This window comes from Ipomoea nil, unplaced genomic scaffold (genome assembly GCF_001879475.1).
Source record: "Ipomoea nil cultivar Tokyo-kokei standard unplaced genomic scaffold, Asagao_1.1 scaffold2826, whole genome shotgun sequence".
Classification (NCBI taxonomy): domain Eukaryota; kingdom Viridiplantae; phylum Streptophyta; class Magnoliopsida; order Solanales; family Convolvulaceae; genus Ipomoea; species Ipomoea nil.
In genome coordinates, this window is record NW_017619254.1 from 3,109,862 (window position 1) to 3,122,852 (window position 12,991).

Below are 12,991 nucleotides of genomic sequence, written 5' to 3' on the forward strand. Positions count from 1 at the left end.
TACCTTAGAAGTTTCATTATTTTAACACGTAATGTATATTATTCTTACTCATAATATTTAACGACGTCGTTTTGGATTGTGGTCTATATTCACACAACTGTGTGGACCACGATCCACACAATAATTTGTTATAAAAATTTATGTAGAGAACAAATAACATCGTCTTTCAAGATATGAAATGGATCAGCAAAGATAAGTCTAGTCGAAAAGAAATAATATAAAAAATAGATTTAGTAAAGGTGTAGGCCAGGTAGTATTTGGAACAAAACTTCGGGGAGATTAGTTAATTAAATGTGAATAGGGCGGAAGTGAATTAAATAAATAATAAATTGTTAAAAAGCATATATGCTCGGCTCCGTCCCAACTCCCAACTATAAATTTGAAGCAAAGGATGCATGCATCGTAACAATTAAGCTCGATCGATCTATCAATTCAACTCCCTTCATCATATATATATACAGTGACATTATATATATATACATATATATATTTAAGAAAAAGTAAAAAGATGCCTTGCTTAGATATATCAACCAATGTGAAGCTTGAAGACGTAGACGTGGAATCCTTTTCCCGGGAAGCCACCACCGCCGTCGCCACCATCATCGGAAAACCCGAACAGGCACGTACTACTCCATCTCCCTCCTTATCTGATCTCTCTATGTCTCCCTCACTGCCTATAGTATAGTGCTGCTCATTCATCACAAAATTAATTAATTATAAACCAGATTTTGGATATCCTATCTCTTACATACATATTATAATCACCGATAATATGATTGAGCCAACTCGTATATTGACCAGGAATTACATATATATTCTAATTACTTGTTGAATTATTATAAATTGTAATCTGTCAGTTGAGTCAACTCACGTGTTAATGTGATCCTCGAAGCTAAGCCTGACATTAAGGGTCGTGTTTGGTTGGAAATTTTTGCTCTATTTGGAATTTCTGCTCTATTTGAATGACATCAAAGCATCAATAGGGATAAAATGATGAGGAATAAGACTGAGTTAATCATATACATGTGTTTTAAAAAGTTATCAACCAATCGAAGAAACAAGACTAAATTAATCATCAATCGAACTGGCTTTCATTCACATTCCTTTATGTCTAACCTATGAATCAAACACATTAAGTTATTGGAACTACTGTGGCCTACTGAGTCAGGCTTAGTGTAATTTCATTTTTCCATGATAAGTGAGTGAGGTTAGCTTTTTTTTTTTTCTTTTTCTTTTTCTTTTTTTCTCCTTTTGTAAAGTAGAGATAGGGATAAAAACACTTTTGATTGAAGTCTTCTTTCTCCCTTTAATTTGCTTTTGGATCCATTATTATCTATCTTTTTGTTGTTTAACAAACATAATTGGTGGTGTACAGTTTGTGATGATCATCCTGAAAGGATCTGCAAACATAACCTTTGGAGGCAGCAAAGAGGCAGCAGCTCTGGCAGAGATTGTGTCCATGGGAGGCATCACCACTCAAGTTAAGAGGGAGCTCATCTCTACCATTGGCACAATTCTGGAGAACAAACTCTCCATTCCCAGAGCTCGCTTCGTCCTCAAGGTCTACGATACCACACTGGCAAAAAGATTGTCCAAAATGTAGTCAAAAGTCATTTGATCTGTGTTCAACAAGCATAATAAGGTCTTAGTTTGATGATTGTAATGTTGTACCCTTGATGCAGTAAAATGAATATGCATTGGCTTGGCTATTTAGTCTAGTATTGGCACCCTACATTTCAGTGATAGGCTTACCAAAAGCCTCAAAAAATCACACAATAGTCTCAGGTGTGATATGACAAAATTGCGCTTTAAATTCGCAGATTTCATTCCATCATAATCTCAGATGGTTTGTGTTCGATCAGCTTTTCTATAATTCACAGGAGGTTTTCAAGAATCCCCTCAAAGAACTATGGCTGATGCAAAGCACCTTCTTCCTATTGTGCCCGAGCTCTTTTCTTGCCAGCCTTGGCCGTCCTTATAAACTTCAATCTGTCATCACAGTAGGAGAGTTTTAGGATGATGATACAAATATATTACGCGGTGTAATCTAAGCATAATGGCAGCAAGGAAGAAATGTAACACACCGTGTCCGTTATGTCATCTCCTGATTTAACCCCTCCAATGACAAAAATCGTGTCATTTAGAGCAGCAGCTGCGAAATATCCCCTACAATGCTTCATCGGCTCTCCTGCCATCCATTTCCCAAGACGAGGATCATATACTTCAGTGCTTGCCACCATTGCAGACCCATCATATCCACCCAATGTGTATCTACATTTAATTATGTAAGTCAACAGACCAGCAACAAGCAGTTGGCATTCTCATTGCAAAGTGAGAAAGTTTACAGGGTATATTCATTTATGATTCCATCCATCCCAGTGCATATCTATATTTTATCATGTAAATCAATAGAGGAGCAACAAGCAATTGGCGTTCTCATTGCAAGTGAAATTCTACAGAGGATATTCATTCATGAATAATGAATTCATCCATCCCAGTTGACTATCAAACATAAATCAGGGCCTTGGGATATTTTAATTTTATTTCATGATGTGATGCTCTCTATCTATGGTAAAGAATAAAACTCAATTTGCAGGGGACATGGGGATACAAATCGAAATAAGGGTCAAAAGGCTTAAGAAACCCCAGGCAAAGTTGCTGGACCAACTTACTCAAAACTACAAAAGACAAGCACTGAAGAGAAGGGCGAAACAGTACATACAATTTTCCATCCATCGCAACCAACACATGACATCCTCTTTCAGTATTCATACTCTTAATCTTGGTCCAACTATGTTCTCTGGGGTCAAATCTTTCAGCAGACCTGAAACAACATGAAATCATTGTCAAGGCACAAGAAAATTTACAGGAGAAAAAAAGCAGGAAAGTTCAAGACCAATAAGAACCACCTTAACATGGGGTGATAACATTCCCTTCCTTTATCAAACGAGGAGATACGTTGCAGGTTTAGTACCCTCATGGGGAACATTAAGACATTTAAAAATTGTCTATATAAATGTAGCCATAAAAGGTATAGCAAAGTATTGTAGCTTACTTCAAATAGTTGCTTCCATCATATCCACCAACAGCATACAAGGCACCATTGAGTTCAGCCCCAGCAAGAGCAAATCGCTGAACATAGACAAACATACCAAAACTTATAAGAAACAAATTATGGAGCATTTTGGACCAGAAGGAAAGCATCAAGTACCAATGTTTTATTTTTATTGTTGTTGTTGTTTGAAGGGCAGTTAATTTTGAAATCAAACCAAGTAAAAAATGCAAACATGCATATAAAGGCCAAAAATAACCTTCTTCAGCATTGACCGTGTAGTAATCCATCGTCCAACTTGTAAATCATACATTTCAACGTCAGAAAGGCAGTCATGTCCAGTTCCACCGCCAATGGCAAAGATCTTATCATTCAAAGTAGCACTAGCCATACTACCCTTTTTCGCTTTCAAAGAAGGGTGCAAAGTCCACAAGTTCTTTGCTGGGTCATATGATTCCACTGCACAAAATAGTCGTACTAGAACTGGGCTCTAACAAATGTAAAAAAAAAAAAAATAGAAGGTCGTATCCATTATGCAAAGTTGACACATCATGCAGAAGGGAAGAGACACATGCAATACCTGTGTCATGCCACACACAGCCAGTTGGCCCAGTTCCGCCACCAAGCACATAAATTTCTCCATTCAGCTTTGTAACTGAAGCATAAGATCGACCAGAGTTCATGGGTTGAAGAGACTTTATTACATTAGGTGAAGGAGAATATAAATCTAGTGCTGATAACCATGTTTCACCATCATATCCCCCAACTAAATATATAGACTCCTCAGTGACCAGGTCCAGTCCAACTGTCTGACTCATTGTCTCATCAGCGTGTACCATTAAAGGAGTAGAGACCGACTCCAACATCACACATCTACTTTTTAGTTGCTGAATCTCTTCTTCTGCTTCAGCCTGAAATGCCATGCAAAGAAAGTGGAGAAAGGAAAAACAAACAGTTATGAAGCATTGGTATCTAAAGTACACATGTAAAATGAATTACAAAGTGTAGAGAGACACTAAATTTGATCAGCTTATTGCCATGCCGGAAGCAGATAATCTCAACTTCAAATCAAAATAAGGCTGTAGCTTTAGAATGCAGTTTTACTACCGCAGATCACATTAAGTGCCAAATGAATTTGAGATTGATACAGTGAATAGTGATAGGAAATACCAGTTTCTTCTCCAAACAATCCACCTTCAGTTTATGTGTTTCCTTAAAAGCCTTGAATTCTTCCATTCCTTGAACCAACTGAAATCAACAAAAGCAAAACCTGTATAAATCAAGTATGATAATTTCCATTGTAAAAGACAGATCAGCAAACTCATTAGTAATAACATGTACCTGAGCTATGACTGAAGGATAAGAAGTTGAGTCAAATGAGCTTTTGTCGTTCTTCTCATCCAAATCCTCTAAAACTGCATTTGGCTCTTGAGAAGTGTCATGCTCCACAGCCTCATATCTGGAATCACTTTCCATCAGAGCAGCACTTTCAACTGCTTGTCCTGTCACAGGGGCGTCTGAGCATGCAAGATTAATGGCCAATTCCTTTAGTTTCATGTACATTAGGTCCTTTTCGCCTAGCTCTGCTAAAGTACCTCCAGACACCTCCCCTTTCGGGTTATCACCATTCAGATGAAGAGAATCTTTAGTTACTAATGCCCCAGTAGACTCACAAGAGTTGGCAAAACCATTTTCTGGACCTGGCAGCTTGAAACCATTGAATATATTCATCCTACTTGTTGCAGTCCGTGGACTGATGCTACTTGGACCAGTTACTTGAGAAGACAGTCTAGAGATTAATTTACTGGTTTGAGCATGATCAAGCTCAAACCAGAAATGATTCTGACCATAATAGTTGTCCAAAATTATAGGCTTAAACTGATCTTCTAACAGTGGTTGACATTGCAGCCGGACCCGTACTGGAACCTTGAGAAAGAAATAACATAGTTTACATACAAGCACCAATCTTTTACCCTAAAATAGAATGTGACAACACAAGAACTAATAAAGGAAAAACAAAAAGTAAAGGGTAAGTCAGCTATAGTGCCTGGGCAGGAAATTGTGTTCTCTCTGAACCATTTGATGTCCACGCATATGGATTAATATTCAGTTGGCCAGTGCCTGCAGCCTCAAAGATACCATTGAGTTTTCTGTCGCTGTAGTTGAATAAGAACAACGGAAGACCTGGTACTATATTCTTTACATAGGAGAAGTGTTGAAATGGCAAACCTGTCAATATTTAGAAGTTAGAACAGACAATAGTTTGAGGAAAGGGGCATAATAGAGATAAACATGTACAAGGTATAATCAACAATCATATGCTATGTTTGATAATTATTTTATAACACATTGTCAACATGTATGTCCTCCTTAACAACATAGGATGAAAGAACAGGACCAAGTACTCATGCAGGCTATAATCTTGAAACTTACCAAAGAGTTGTTTAAGAAGGCATTCTTTGATCGTGTCGTTCTTGCAGCCAAATATAATACCACCAAGTTGACCTTTCTTTAAATTCCTAAAACCTGAAACATTGAATGGCTGGTTTGGTGATGATGGTGGATATTGGTGGGGTGTGAAGGTTTGCATTTTCTTCCCTGCTTTCATCCTGAAAATCAAATGGACAACTGTTATCATTGTATCTTATTAAGACAATTCATAAACACACAAGGCACAATATAGGCGAAATCAGAAGTAATTGACCAAAAATCAATAACCAAATCAAGAATGTCATGCAAATTCACCAGGAAGATGAAAATGCTCCACACTCTACAAGTAAGAGTTGGAAAGGGAGCAAATTAGATAAAGTTGTGGTGTATCACTATCTGTTGCACTCTACCAGTATACTTATGCAATTCACTTTTGTACTTAGACCTCATTGAAAAAGCATTACATGGGTTTGATGCAACTCATTCTGACCCACATATAATGTGTGCAAGTAGAAATGAAGCATATTATACAAATCTGTTCCCAGCCTGTTCAAATTCAACCCAACATTAGGATCCATCATGTTGGATTGTTGGAAGGAATTCCTTCAAAATTACAAACCCTGCATTGTGAGTGTGTTTTATGCTTTTTCTTTTCCCTTCTTTAGCAATTCCCAAAACAACACTTTGTTCCACTCAAGCTAGCCTAATCTTAAGAAGATCCCATTAGACAGTAATATACAATATTTGCCTAGTGGTTACTTGATTCCTAAGCCACTTTCCCCACTTTCCCAACTTTCAATAACTGTAACCACTTTGTCACTCCGATCACTTCACCAGGTAGTGTTTCTTTTATAAAGATAAAAAAAAAAATAAAAAATCATAAAATAGTTCTACACAAACAACAGAAGCATCAAATTATGTAAATTTTTAAAAATCCAAGAAGATACATTATTAACCCCTCAGTAATAAATTATTAAAAATCCCAGAAGATACAGTATCAACCCCTCAGCAATATTTAATTTCTTTTATTTTTTTTAATGCAACCTATCTTGTCTATACTCTATAGAAAACGAGGAATCACAGTAATACAAAAATTAAAAATAAAAACAACAACAGAAACCGATGATTTCAGGGACAACAATCAACATTCAACAGAAGGGCGCTATATTCTCTAGCAAAGTCCACACAAAATCATTCAAAAAATCAAACAAATGAAGATTGTGGCTTCGTCCCGTCGTATCACTATCAATGAAACCTCTCCGACCAAGTTCCGACGAATCAAATGTATGATGCTCCGGAGCACACAAAATGCGTGTATATTGAAAGAGAGGTGAAAGATACGGACCTAGCATTCAGAGGAAGAAGAGAGCGAAAGCTTCGAGTGAACGGAACAGTCGGAGGCGCGAAATGGGCGAGAGAGACTGAGGGAGTATACGTGTACAAGTATAAAGCGACAGCTCAGTGATGGTTCACGATAGTGATGCACCCCAACTTTTTTCTAATTTGCTCCAATAAAACAAAAGAGTTAATACCATCTAGAGTCCTCCGAGTATAGTGATTTTGTCACATTTAGTCCTAAATTTTTAAATTACCACACATGATTCTTCGACTTTCAAATTGTTACCATCCGTGGTCCAAGTTAACCACATATGGTCCTTAAACTATAAAATTTTAACCACTCGTAGTCATTCCAAAAAGGATCGCAACTGGTTAAATTTTAAAAATTGAAAGACTATGAATAGTTAATTTGGATTATGGATGTTAACAATTTAAAAATTAAATGACTATAGATGGTAATTCAAAATTACCATACTCAAAAGACTCCAGACGGTATTAACTCTAAATACTTATTACTATTTAAACAAATGTAATAGTATGGTTGTTTCATCGAAAATATAATTACTTTAATTTCCGTTTTGGAAAAATGGAACTGCACAATGATTGCGTGATGGCATGGTAGTAATGGCAGAGGGAAAGATGGGAAGTTTGTTAGTCTCTTGTCTATATTAATATATTAGTATACAAAATTTATATTTAAAAACTTAATTAAAAGTATTATTAAACATAAAAATATTATCAAAGATTGTGGTCAAGCAGTTTCAATAGGTTGAGAAAGTATGTATAAACATATACTACATTGTAACAGAGTACATTAAATATCAAATAAGAGTGTTCTTTACTATTTTCTTGGTACTGTGTATGAATCTTACTTGATTATTGATGGATTATTGTTGATTTGTTGGCTAATTTCATGAAACTTGATAGACTTGTAATATTGATAAAATAAATATTATGTATTGTGGCATTCAAAAAAAAAAATATTATGTATTGTGAAAATGAACTCTATTATTGTCTTAATGAACTTATTTTAGGTTTATTTGTATTATCTTATAGTTACATTATTATTGTAAAAAAGAACATTCAATATTGTAAAATAAACAAATAATATTGTGAAAATGAACATGCAATGTTTCATTAATAAATATTTTGAAATGCATAATTATAATGTAGATGCATTACACTTGTAAAAACAAACTTATAGTATTTTGAAAATGATCATATATTATTGTAAAAATGAACATACAGTATATTAAAAATTAACTTTTAGCATATTGAAAATGAACATCACATAACGACTTAATATTTTTTTTTTTGAAAGCTACTGGCTCTATTACATTGTAGTATCTGTTCATATACTTTCTCAACCTACTGAAACACAAAAAACCAATAACACCTCCACTGAGGCTTGAACTCATAATCTTCCAAATGGAAGTCCAACCCGGGTACCATTAGACCACATAGTCCTGGTACATAACGACTTAATATAATTGTATGTTCATTTAAAATATTATAATAAAAATATCAATATGGGTGTCATTTGAAATACTTTGATTGGAGTTTTTTAATGATATACATTTTATTACTTTTATTTGGAAAAAAAAAAAAAAACCTTAAGTTGGAAAAAAAAATTAACTTTGTTCACCTTACAAGGTCCATGGTAATGTGGTATAACAATCATTTTAAATAGAAAATTTTAGGGGATGTTTGATTGGATGGAAAAGTTTTTTCATGAAAAAATATTTTTCTTAAAGTGAAGGAAAATGTTATTTTTTAGATTTGATCATAAAAAAATGTATTACTCTCATTTGAAGAAAACAAAATTCTTAGTAGGACATGAGTTTTTGTTTTCATGAGAGTTGCGAAGAAAAAAATGAGGTGACTTTGACAATTTTATCCTTGTTGTTTTGTTTTTTATTATTATTACTTTTAATAAAATGGTCAAATAGGCTATCCAACTATACACGAAAATACAATTAGGACATTGAATTCAAAAAAATTACAATTGGGTCACTAAACAACGCAAAATGATGCAATTGAGCCAAAAATGACATGTTTACTTATTAGCTTGCTGATGTGGATGTTATCATATTAAAATAATAATTTTTTATTTTATTAATTTTAAATAACAAAAAAAAAATTAAAAAAGGTTTTTCGCTTCGTCTTCGGTTGTCGGAGACGAAGAGAAACCCTTTTTTTTAAAATGTTATTTAAAATTATTAAAATAAAATAAAAAATTATTATTTTAATATAATAATCTCTACATCAGCAAGTTAACAAGTAAACATGTCACTTTTGGTTCAATTGCATCAGTTTGTGTTATTATGAGACTCATCACATTGTGTGTAGTTCAATGACATATTTGATCCTTATTCCTTACTTTTATTATTTTGTAGGGGTATATACATCATTACACTTATTATTCATTACAATTTCAAATGCAACCAAATAATAATAAAATCAATATTCTCAGTATCTTTTCCCATCAACCAAACAATAAAATTTATATTTCTAGTAATTTCTTTTCAATGAAATTTTATTCCCCTTAAAATATTTTTCGCAGACCAAACAAGTCTTTATTGCCTTATCCATTTAAATCTATAAGTTATGAATAACTTAAATTGATTTACCTATATAATCTTTTGTCAATTAAAGTTATAAAGTGAAATTCACTAAAAAATCCACACTTCCCTGTAAATCAAAAGGAAGCAACTCCATCATATATACTACAAATCTATCCACTTTTGAGGGACGGATGATACCATATAAAGAATTATTCCAAATAGGTAACATTATATGATATGATATATACTCAAGTGGAATCGACTACATTGAAACATAAATACATATGAATCCTCCCATTTTCTTCTATGATGTCAAATGTTCAAAGCCTAAACGGGTTAAAAGGTTTCAGCAGTGTGTTGGAGAAGACAAAGTGTTCGATGAAATGACAGCCAAACTGTACATACAGACAGATAAACAAGTTGTAGAAAACTGTCTCCACTCAAATACTCAACCTTCTCGCACCGACGTTAGGTAGCGCCGCCGTTATGTGGCCGGCGAAATCAGCAGTTCGCCTGCGTCGTCGTCTTTAACCTTGTAGTCGAGAACAGTATCAAGGCCGTCGTCAGTTTTGGCGTTGGTTGGGCAGTCGTCATCAGCAATGATTTGCGAGGCGGATTTTGTGAGCACTGAGCTCTGGCGTTTGAAGAACAAGCACACGACTGCGCAATCGTCAATCTTGGAACACGGGTACCTTGTTTTCCACGCCCGGACCGCACGTTCCACCACCAGCTGCGCCGCCGCGGATCGCTTCCTGGCGGAAGCAACCACCTTGATCACCTCCTCATTGCTCAGCACATCCCAAACCTGAAACCAAAAGCAAGACATAATTAGATTTTTTTTTTAGTGACAAAAACCGCTCTTAAAGTGTGTACGGTAGATCCTAGGGGTTGAAATAAAAAAGGCTGCGGGTGTAAGTGAAGTGAATAGTTTGGCCAACTTGACTGCAGTTGTCCAATTGAACCGTTTTCTCTCTAGGTAAATGCGTTTGCACTCTGGACAACTTGCACTTGTAAATTTTGGCTAGCTCAATTAATAGATTCTCTCACTGAAAGTTAATTGTCCAATCAATTTGGTTGGAATTGCTCTAGATATGGTTAGATTTAGATCGTAATTGAATTGTTTGCCTTTTAGATAAGTGCGTTTGCACTCTAGGTAACTTGCACTCGTAAATGCAGTCAACTCAAACCAAGAAGACTAATAAACTTCTCTCACTAAGAGTCACACTTATAACTTTGTGATTACCAAGTTAATGATCATATTAGACCAACTTGAGTAGGTTGTCATAGACATGATTAGATTTGGATAGTAACTGAAGCGTTTACACTCTAAGCAAATGTAGGGTGGCGTACCCCATCAGTGGCTAAAACGACGAATTCATCTTTGTCGGAGAGCTTTCTATAATACACTTCCGGGGTGGAGATGAGGCCGTAGTCTTTTAAACAGAAATCTCCGAAAGCCCTTGCCATGGCTAGCCCTGGACAGTCTTCATGAGGCATCCACACTCTGAACACACTTGGCTCTTCCTTCATCGCCATTACTCTTCCTTGGCAGCTTGTGATACGTTCCCTTTCACCTACCAGCACATTAATGGAAACCCTAAGTCCGTAATTTCACTCAGAATTTAAAGAAGAAAATGAAATATAGCTAAATCAATAATCATATATATATACTTGGAAGGTTAGGTTTCAAGTCGACAGAGAGCTGTTCAGGAACAAGGGCACCTTCATCATTTCTTGTGCAAATTATGGCACGAGAATCCCCTAAGTTCCCAATTATCAGATATTCACCCTGAAGATCATATCACAAAGTCACAGGAAGCATTACAAAATTCACAATTGAAAAAAGACTTGATTCTAGATACACAATTCGTTATCAATGAATACACAATGAAGTTCGTAGTTCTCACGGGTGGGGTAATTTTCATCCCAATCCTATATATATATATATATATATATATATATATATGACAAATCACATGAGAACTACCTCTCTCGTGCGAACTACAGACATTACAAGATGGACGCATGTGTGTGGTGGAGAAGGTGATTGGTATGTACCAGTTTAAATACAGTAATGGCAGTAGTGCCACTGCTGTAGCTCTCAACGGAAGAGTCGCCTTCTAATTCATGATCCATATCTTTAAAGGCCTTGATTATATTGGATTTGGACTTGATAAATAATGGATGATTCTGAATGTCGCCGCCTTGGAGATTGTCAGCGCTGCTATCCCAAGAATAATTATTTCCTTTCAATGACATCGAAACCTTTGAAGGCAAGCCGTCGCGGATGTAACGCGCCACCTTATGGCCGGAGGGTCCATGCCCGTCAAAAACACCACAGAAGTACCAACCTTTCTGCCCTCCAAAGTTCTGAACGCAAAAGAAAAGAGAGAAAGAAATTAAACTGGATTCAATAATAATGAGGTAGGTAAATTTATATATATGAAGGCTAGAAATCAAAGAGGATGGGGGGAATTGAATTGAATTAATTACCTCCCAAACGGTCATGGCGTCTTGATTGATTCCCTTTTTACCTTGTTGAGAAAACATGGAGACATATTTAGAGGATCCATGCAACCTGACTTGTGCCCCAAAAGTTGCTCTTCCCACAATTCCATGATCATCATCATGTTCATATTCATCCTCAACCTCTCGCTCTACTCTGTAATTCGCATTTTCCACTCTGTATCCATCGTACCTCTCAATCCGAACCCTCTGGCACGTACAGCATCCGCCCATTCTCGTTAGTTTTCCGATCCGATCTTCAAAGATGTTAGTTTAATTTGATCTATCAGGAGATGAATGGCATCTGATCTCCCAATTGATCGAATTTGAAGATGGAAAACAGAAAGGGGAATCGGATTGAAGGATCTGATCTAGATGGAAACTGCGGTTCAGGAGATTGTATGTATGTTTAGAGAGAAAGCAGCAATTGAGAACAAACACAAGCTAAGCAGGCCAAATCATGAATGTTTATCTCATGAGATGAGAGTGACATTCATGACTTTTGGGATAAACAAATTCCAAAGATCGATTCAAAAGAATATAAATAACGTCAGTGTGGGTGGAGAAAGGTTCGTTGTTACATTCGTGGTGGTGGATTTAATCATTAATCATCAATCATCAATGTCATCGTCATCTTGAACCATGCAAGTTGGCCATTGGATATTTATCTCCACAATATAATAATGCATGCATGGCATATTAATGTTATCTTTCTATTCCCGTTCCTAATCATTTGAGGGGGAAAAGATTGAAATGAGAATCTAAGCCTATCTACCAAAATGTGACGCAGCTGGGTGATGGACTAATTTATGAAAAGAACGTTTGGGACGTGCGTTTTAGGCATGTTTCAAACGTCCTCGATTATTTATTTATTTTTTCATCCCACCATCAAATCGCAAGTGGAATTTGCGGTCTACATGAGACCGCAAGTCTCACTTGCGATTTAGCTGATACCACTCCAAACACGAGCTTCGTATATGATAGTTAGTTCAGATTGAACTCCAAACATGGATGCTGTCAGCTAAATCGCAAGTGGGACGTGCGGTCTCCTGTAGACCGCAATTCCCACTTGTGATTTAATTTGACGGTGAGGTGAAAAAAA

The 12,991-nt window shown here is 35.9% G+C and overlaps 3 protein-coding genes across 3 annotated transcripts; 1 reads left to right on the forward strand and 2 right to left on the reverse strand.

The window, feature by feature from the left end:
- The first annotated feature begins 392 nt into the window (after positions 1-392).
- On the forward strand, positions 393-1,711 carry LOC109159053 (macrophage migration inhibitory factor homolog). Its single transcript, XM_019307052.1, has 2 exons — positions 393-619; positions 1,376-1,711. The coding sequence occupies exons 1-2, from the start codon at positions 509-511 to the stop codon at positions 1,601-1,603; spliced, it is 339 nt and encodes a 112-aa protein (XP_019162597.1). The 5' UTR covers positions 393-508; the 3' UTR covers positions 1,604-1,711.
- Positions 1,710-6,968, reverse strand: LOC109159049. The gene is made up of 11 exons (XM_019307047.1): positions 6,828-6,968; positions 5,486-5,661; positions 5,100-5,281; positions 4,394-4,978; positions 4,223-4,300; positions 3,633-3,963; positions 3,312-3,511; positions 3,056-3,132; positions 2,723-2,824; positions 2,085-2,271; positions 1,710-1,989 (listed from the first exon to the last, which is right to left on the reverse strand). Exons 2-11 carry the CDS (start codon positions 5,658-5,660, stop codon positions 1,900-1,902), a joined length of 2,007 nt encoding a protein of 668 aa, XP_019162592.1. The 5' UTR covers position 5,661; positions 6,828-6,968; the 3' UTR covers positions 1,710-1,899.
- Positions 6,969-9,549: 2,581 nt separating this feature from the next.
- LOC109158707 (probable protein phosphatase 2C 65) lies at positions 9,550-12,428 on the reverse strand. The gene is made up of 5 exons (XM_019306605.1): positions 11,878-12,428; positions 11,443-11,754; positions 11,056-11,173; positions 10,735-10,958; positions 9,550-10,189 (listed from the first exon to the last, which is right to left on the reverse strand). The coding sequence occupies exons 1-5, from the start codon at positions 12,121-12,123 to the stop codon at positions 9,869-9,871; spliced, it is 1,221 nt and encodes a 406-aa protein (XP_019162150.1). The 5' UTR covers positions 12,124-12,428; the 3' UTR covers positions 9,550-9,868.
- Positions 12,429-12,991: the final 563 nt, after the last annotated feature.

Coding starts and splice junctions, on each gene's coding strand:
- LOC109159053 (XM_019307052.1), top strand. CDS start 509: ATGCCTTGCTTAGATATATCAACCAATGTGAAGCTTGAAGACGTAGAC. Junction 620..1,375: donor TCATCGGAAAACCCGAACAG/GCACGTACTACT, acceptor GGTGGTGTACAG/TTTGTGATGATCATCCTGAA.
- LOC109159049 (XM_019307047.1), bottom strand. CDS start 5,660: ATGAAAGCAGGGAAGAAAATGCAAACCTTCACACCCCACCAATATCCA. Junction 5,282..5,485: donor CCTTCTTAAACAACTCTTTG/GTAAGTTTCAAG, acceptor AAATATTGACAG/GTTTGCCATTTCAACACTTC. Junction 2,825..3,055: donor GATGGAAGCAACTATTTGAA/GTAAGCTACAAT, acceptor ATGTTGTTTCAG/GTCTGCTGAAAGATTTGACC.
- LOC109158707 (XM_019306605.1), bottom strand. CDS start 12,123: ATGGGCGGATGCTGTACGTGCCAGAGGGTTCGGATTGAGAGGTACGAT. Junction 11,755..11,877: donor ACGCCATGACCGTTTGGGAG/GTAATTAATTCA, acceptor TTTTGCGTTCAG/AACTTTGGAGGGCAGAAAGG. Junction 10,959..11,055: donor CTTGAAACCTAACCTTCCAA/GTATATATATAT, acceptor ATGTGCTGGTAG/GTGAAAGGGAACGTATCACA.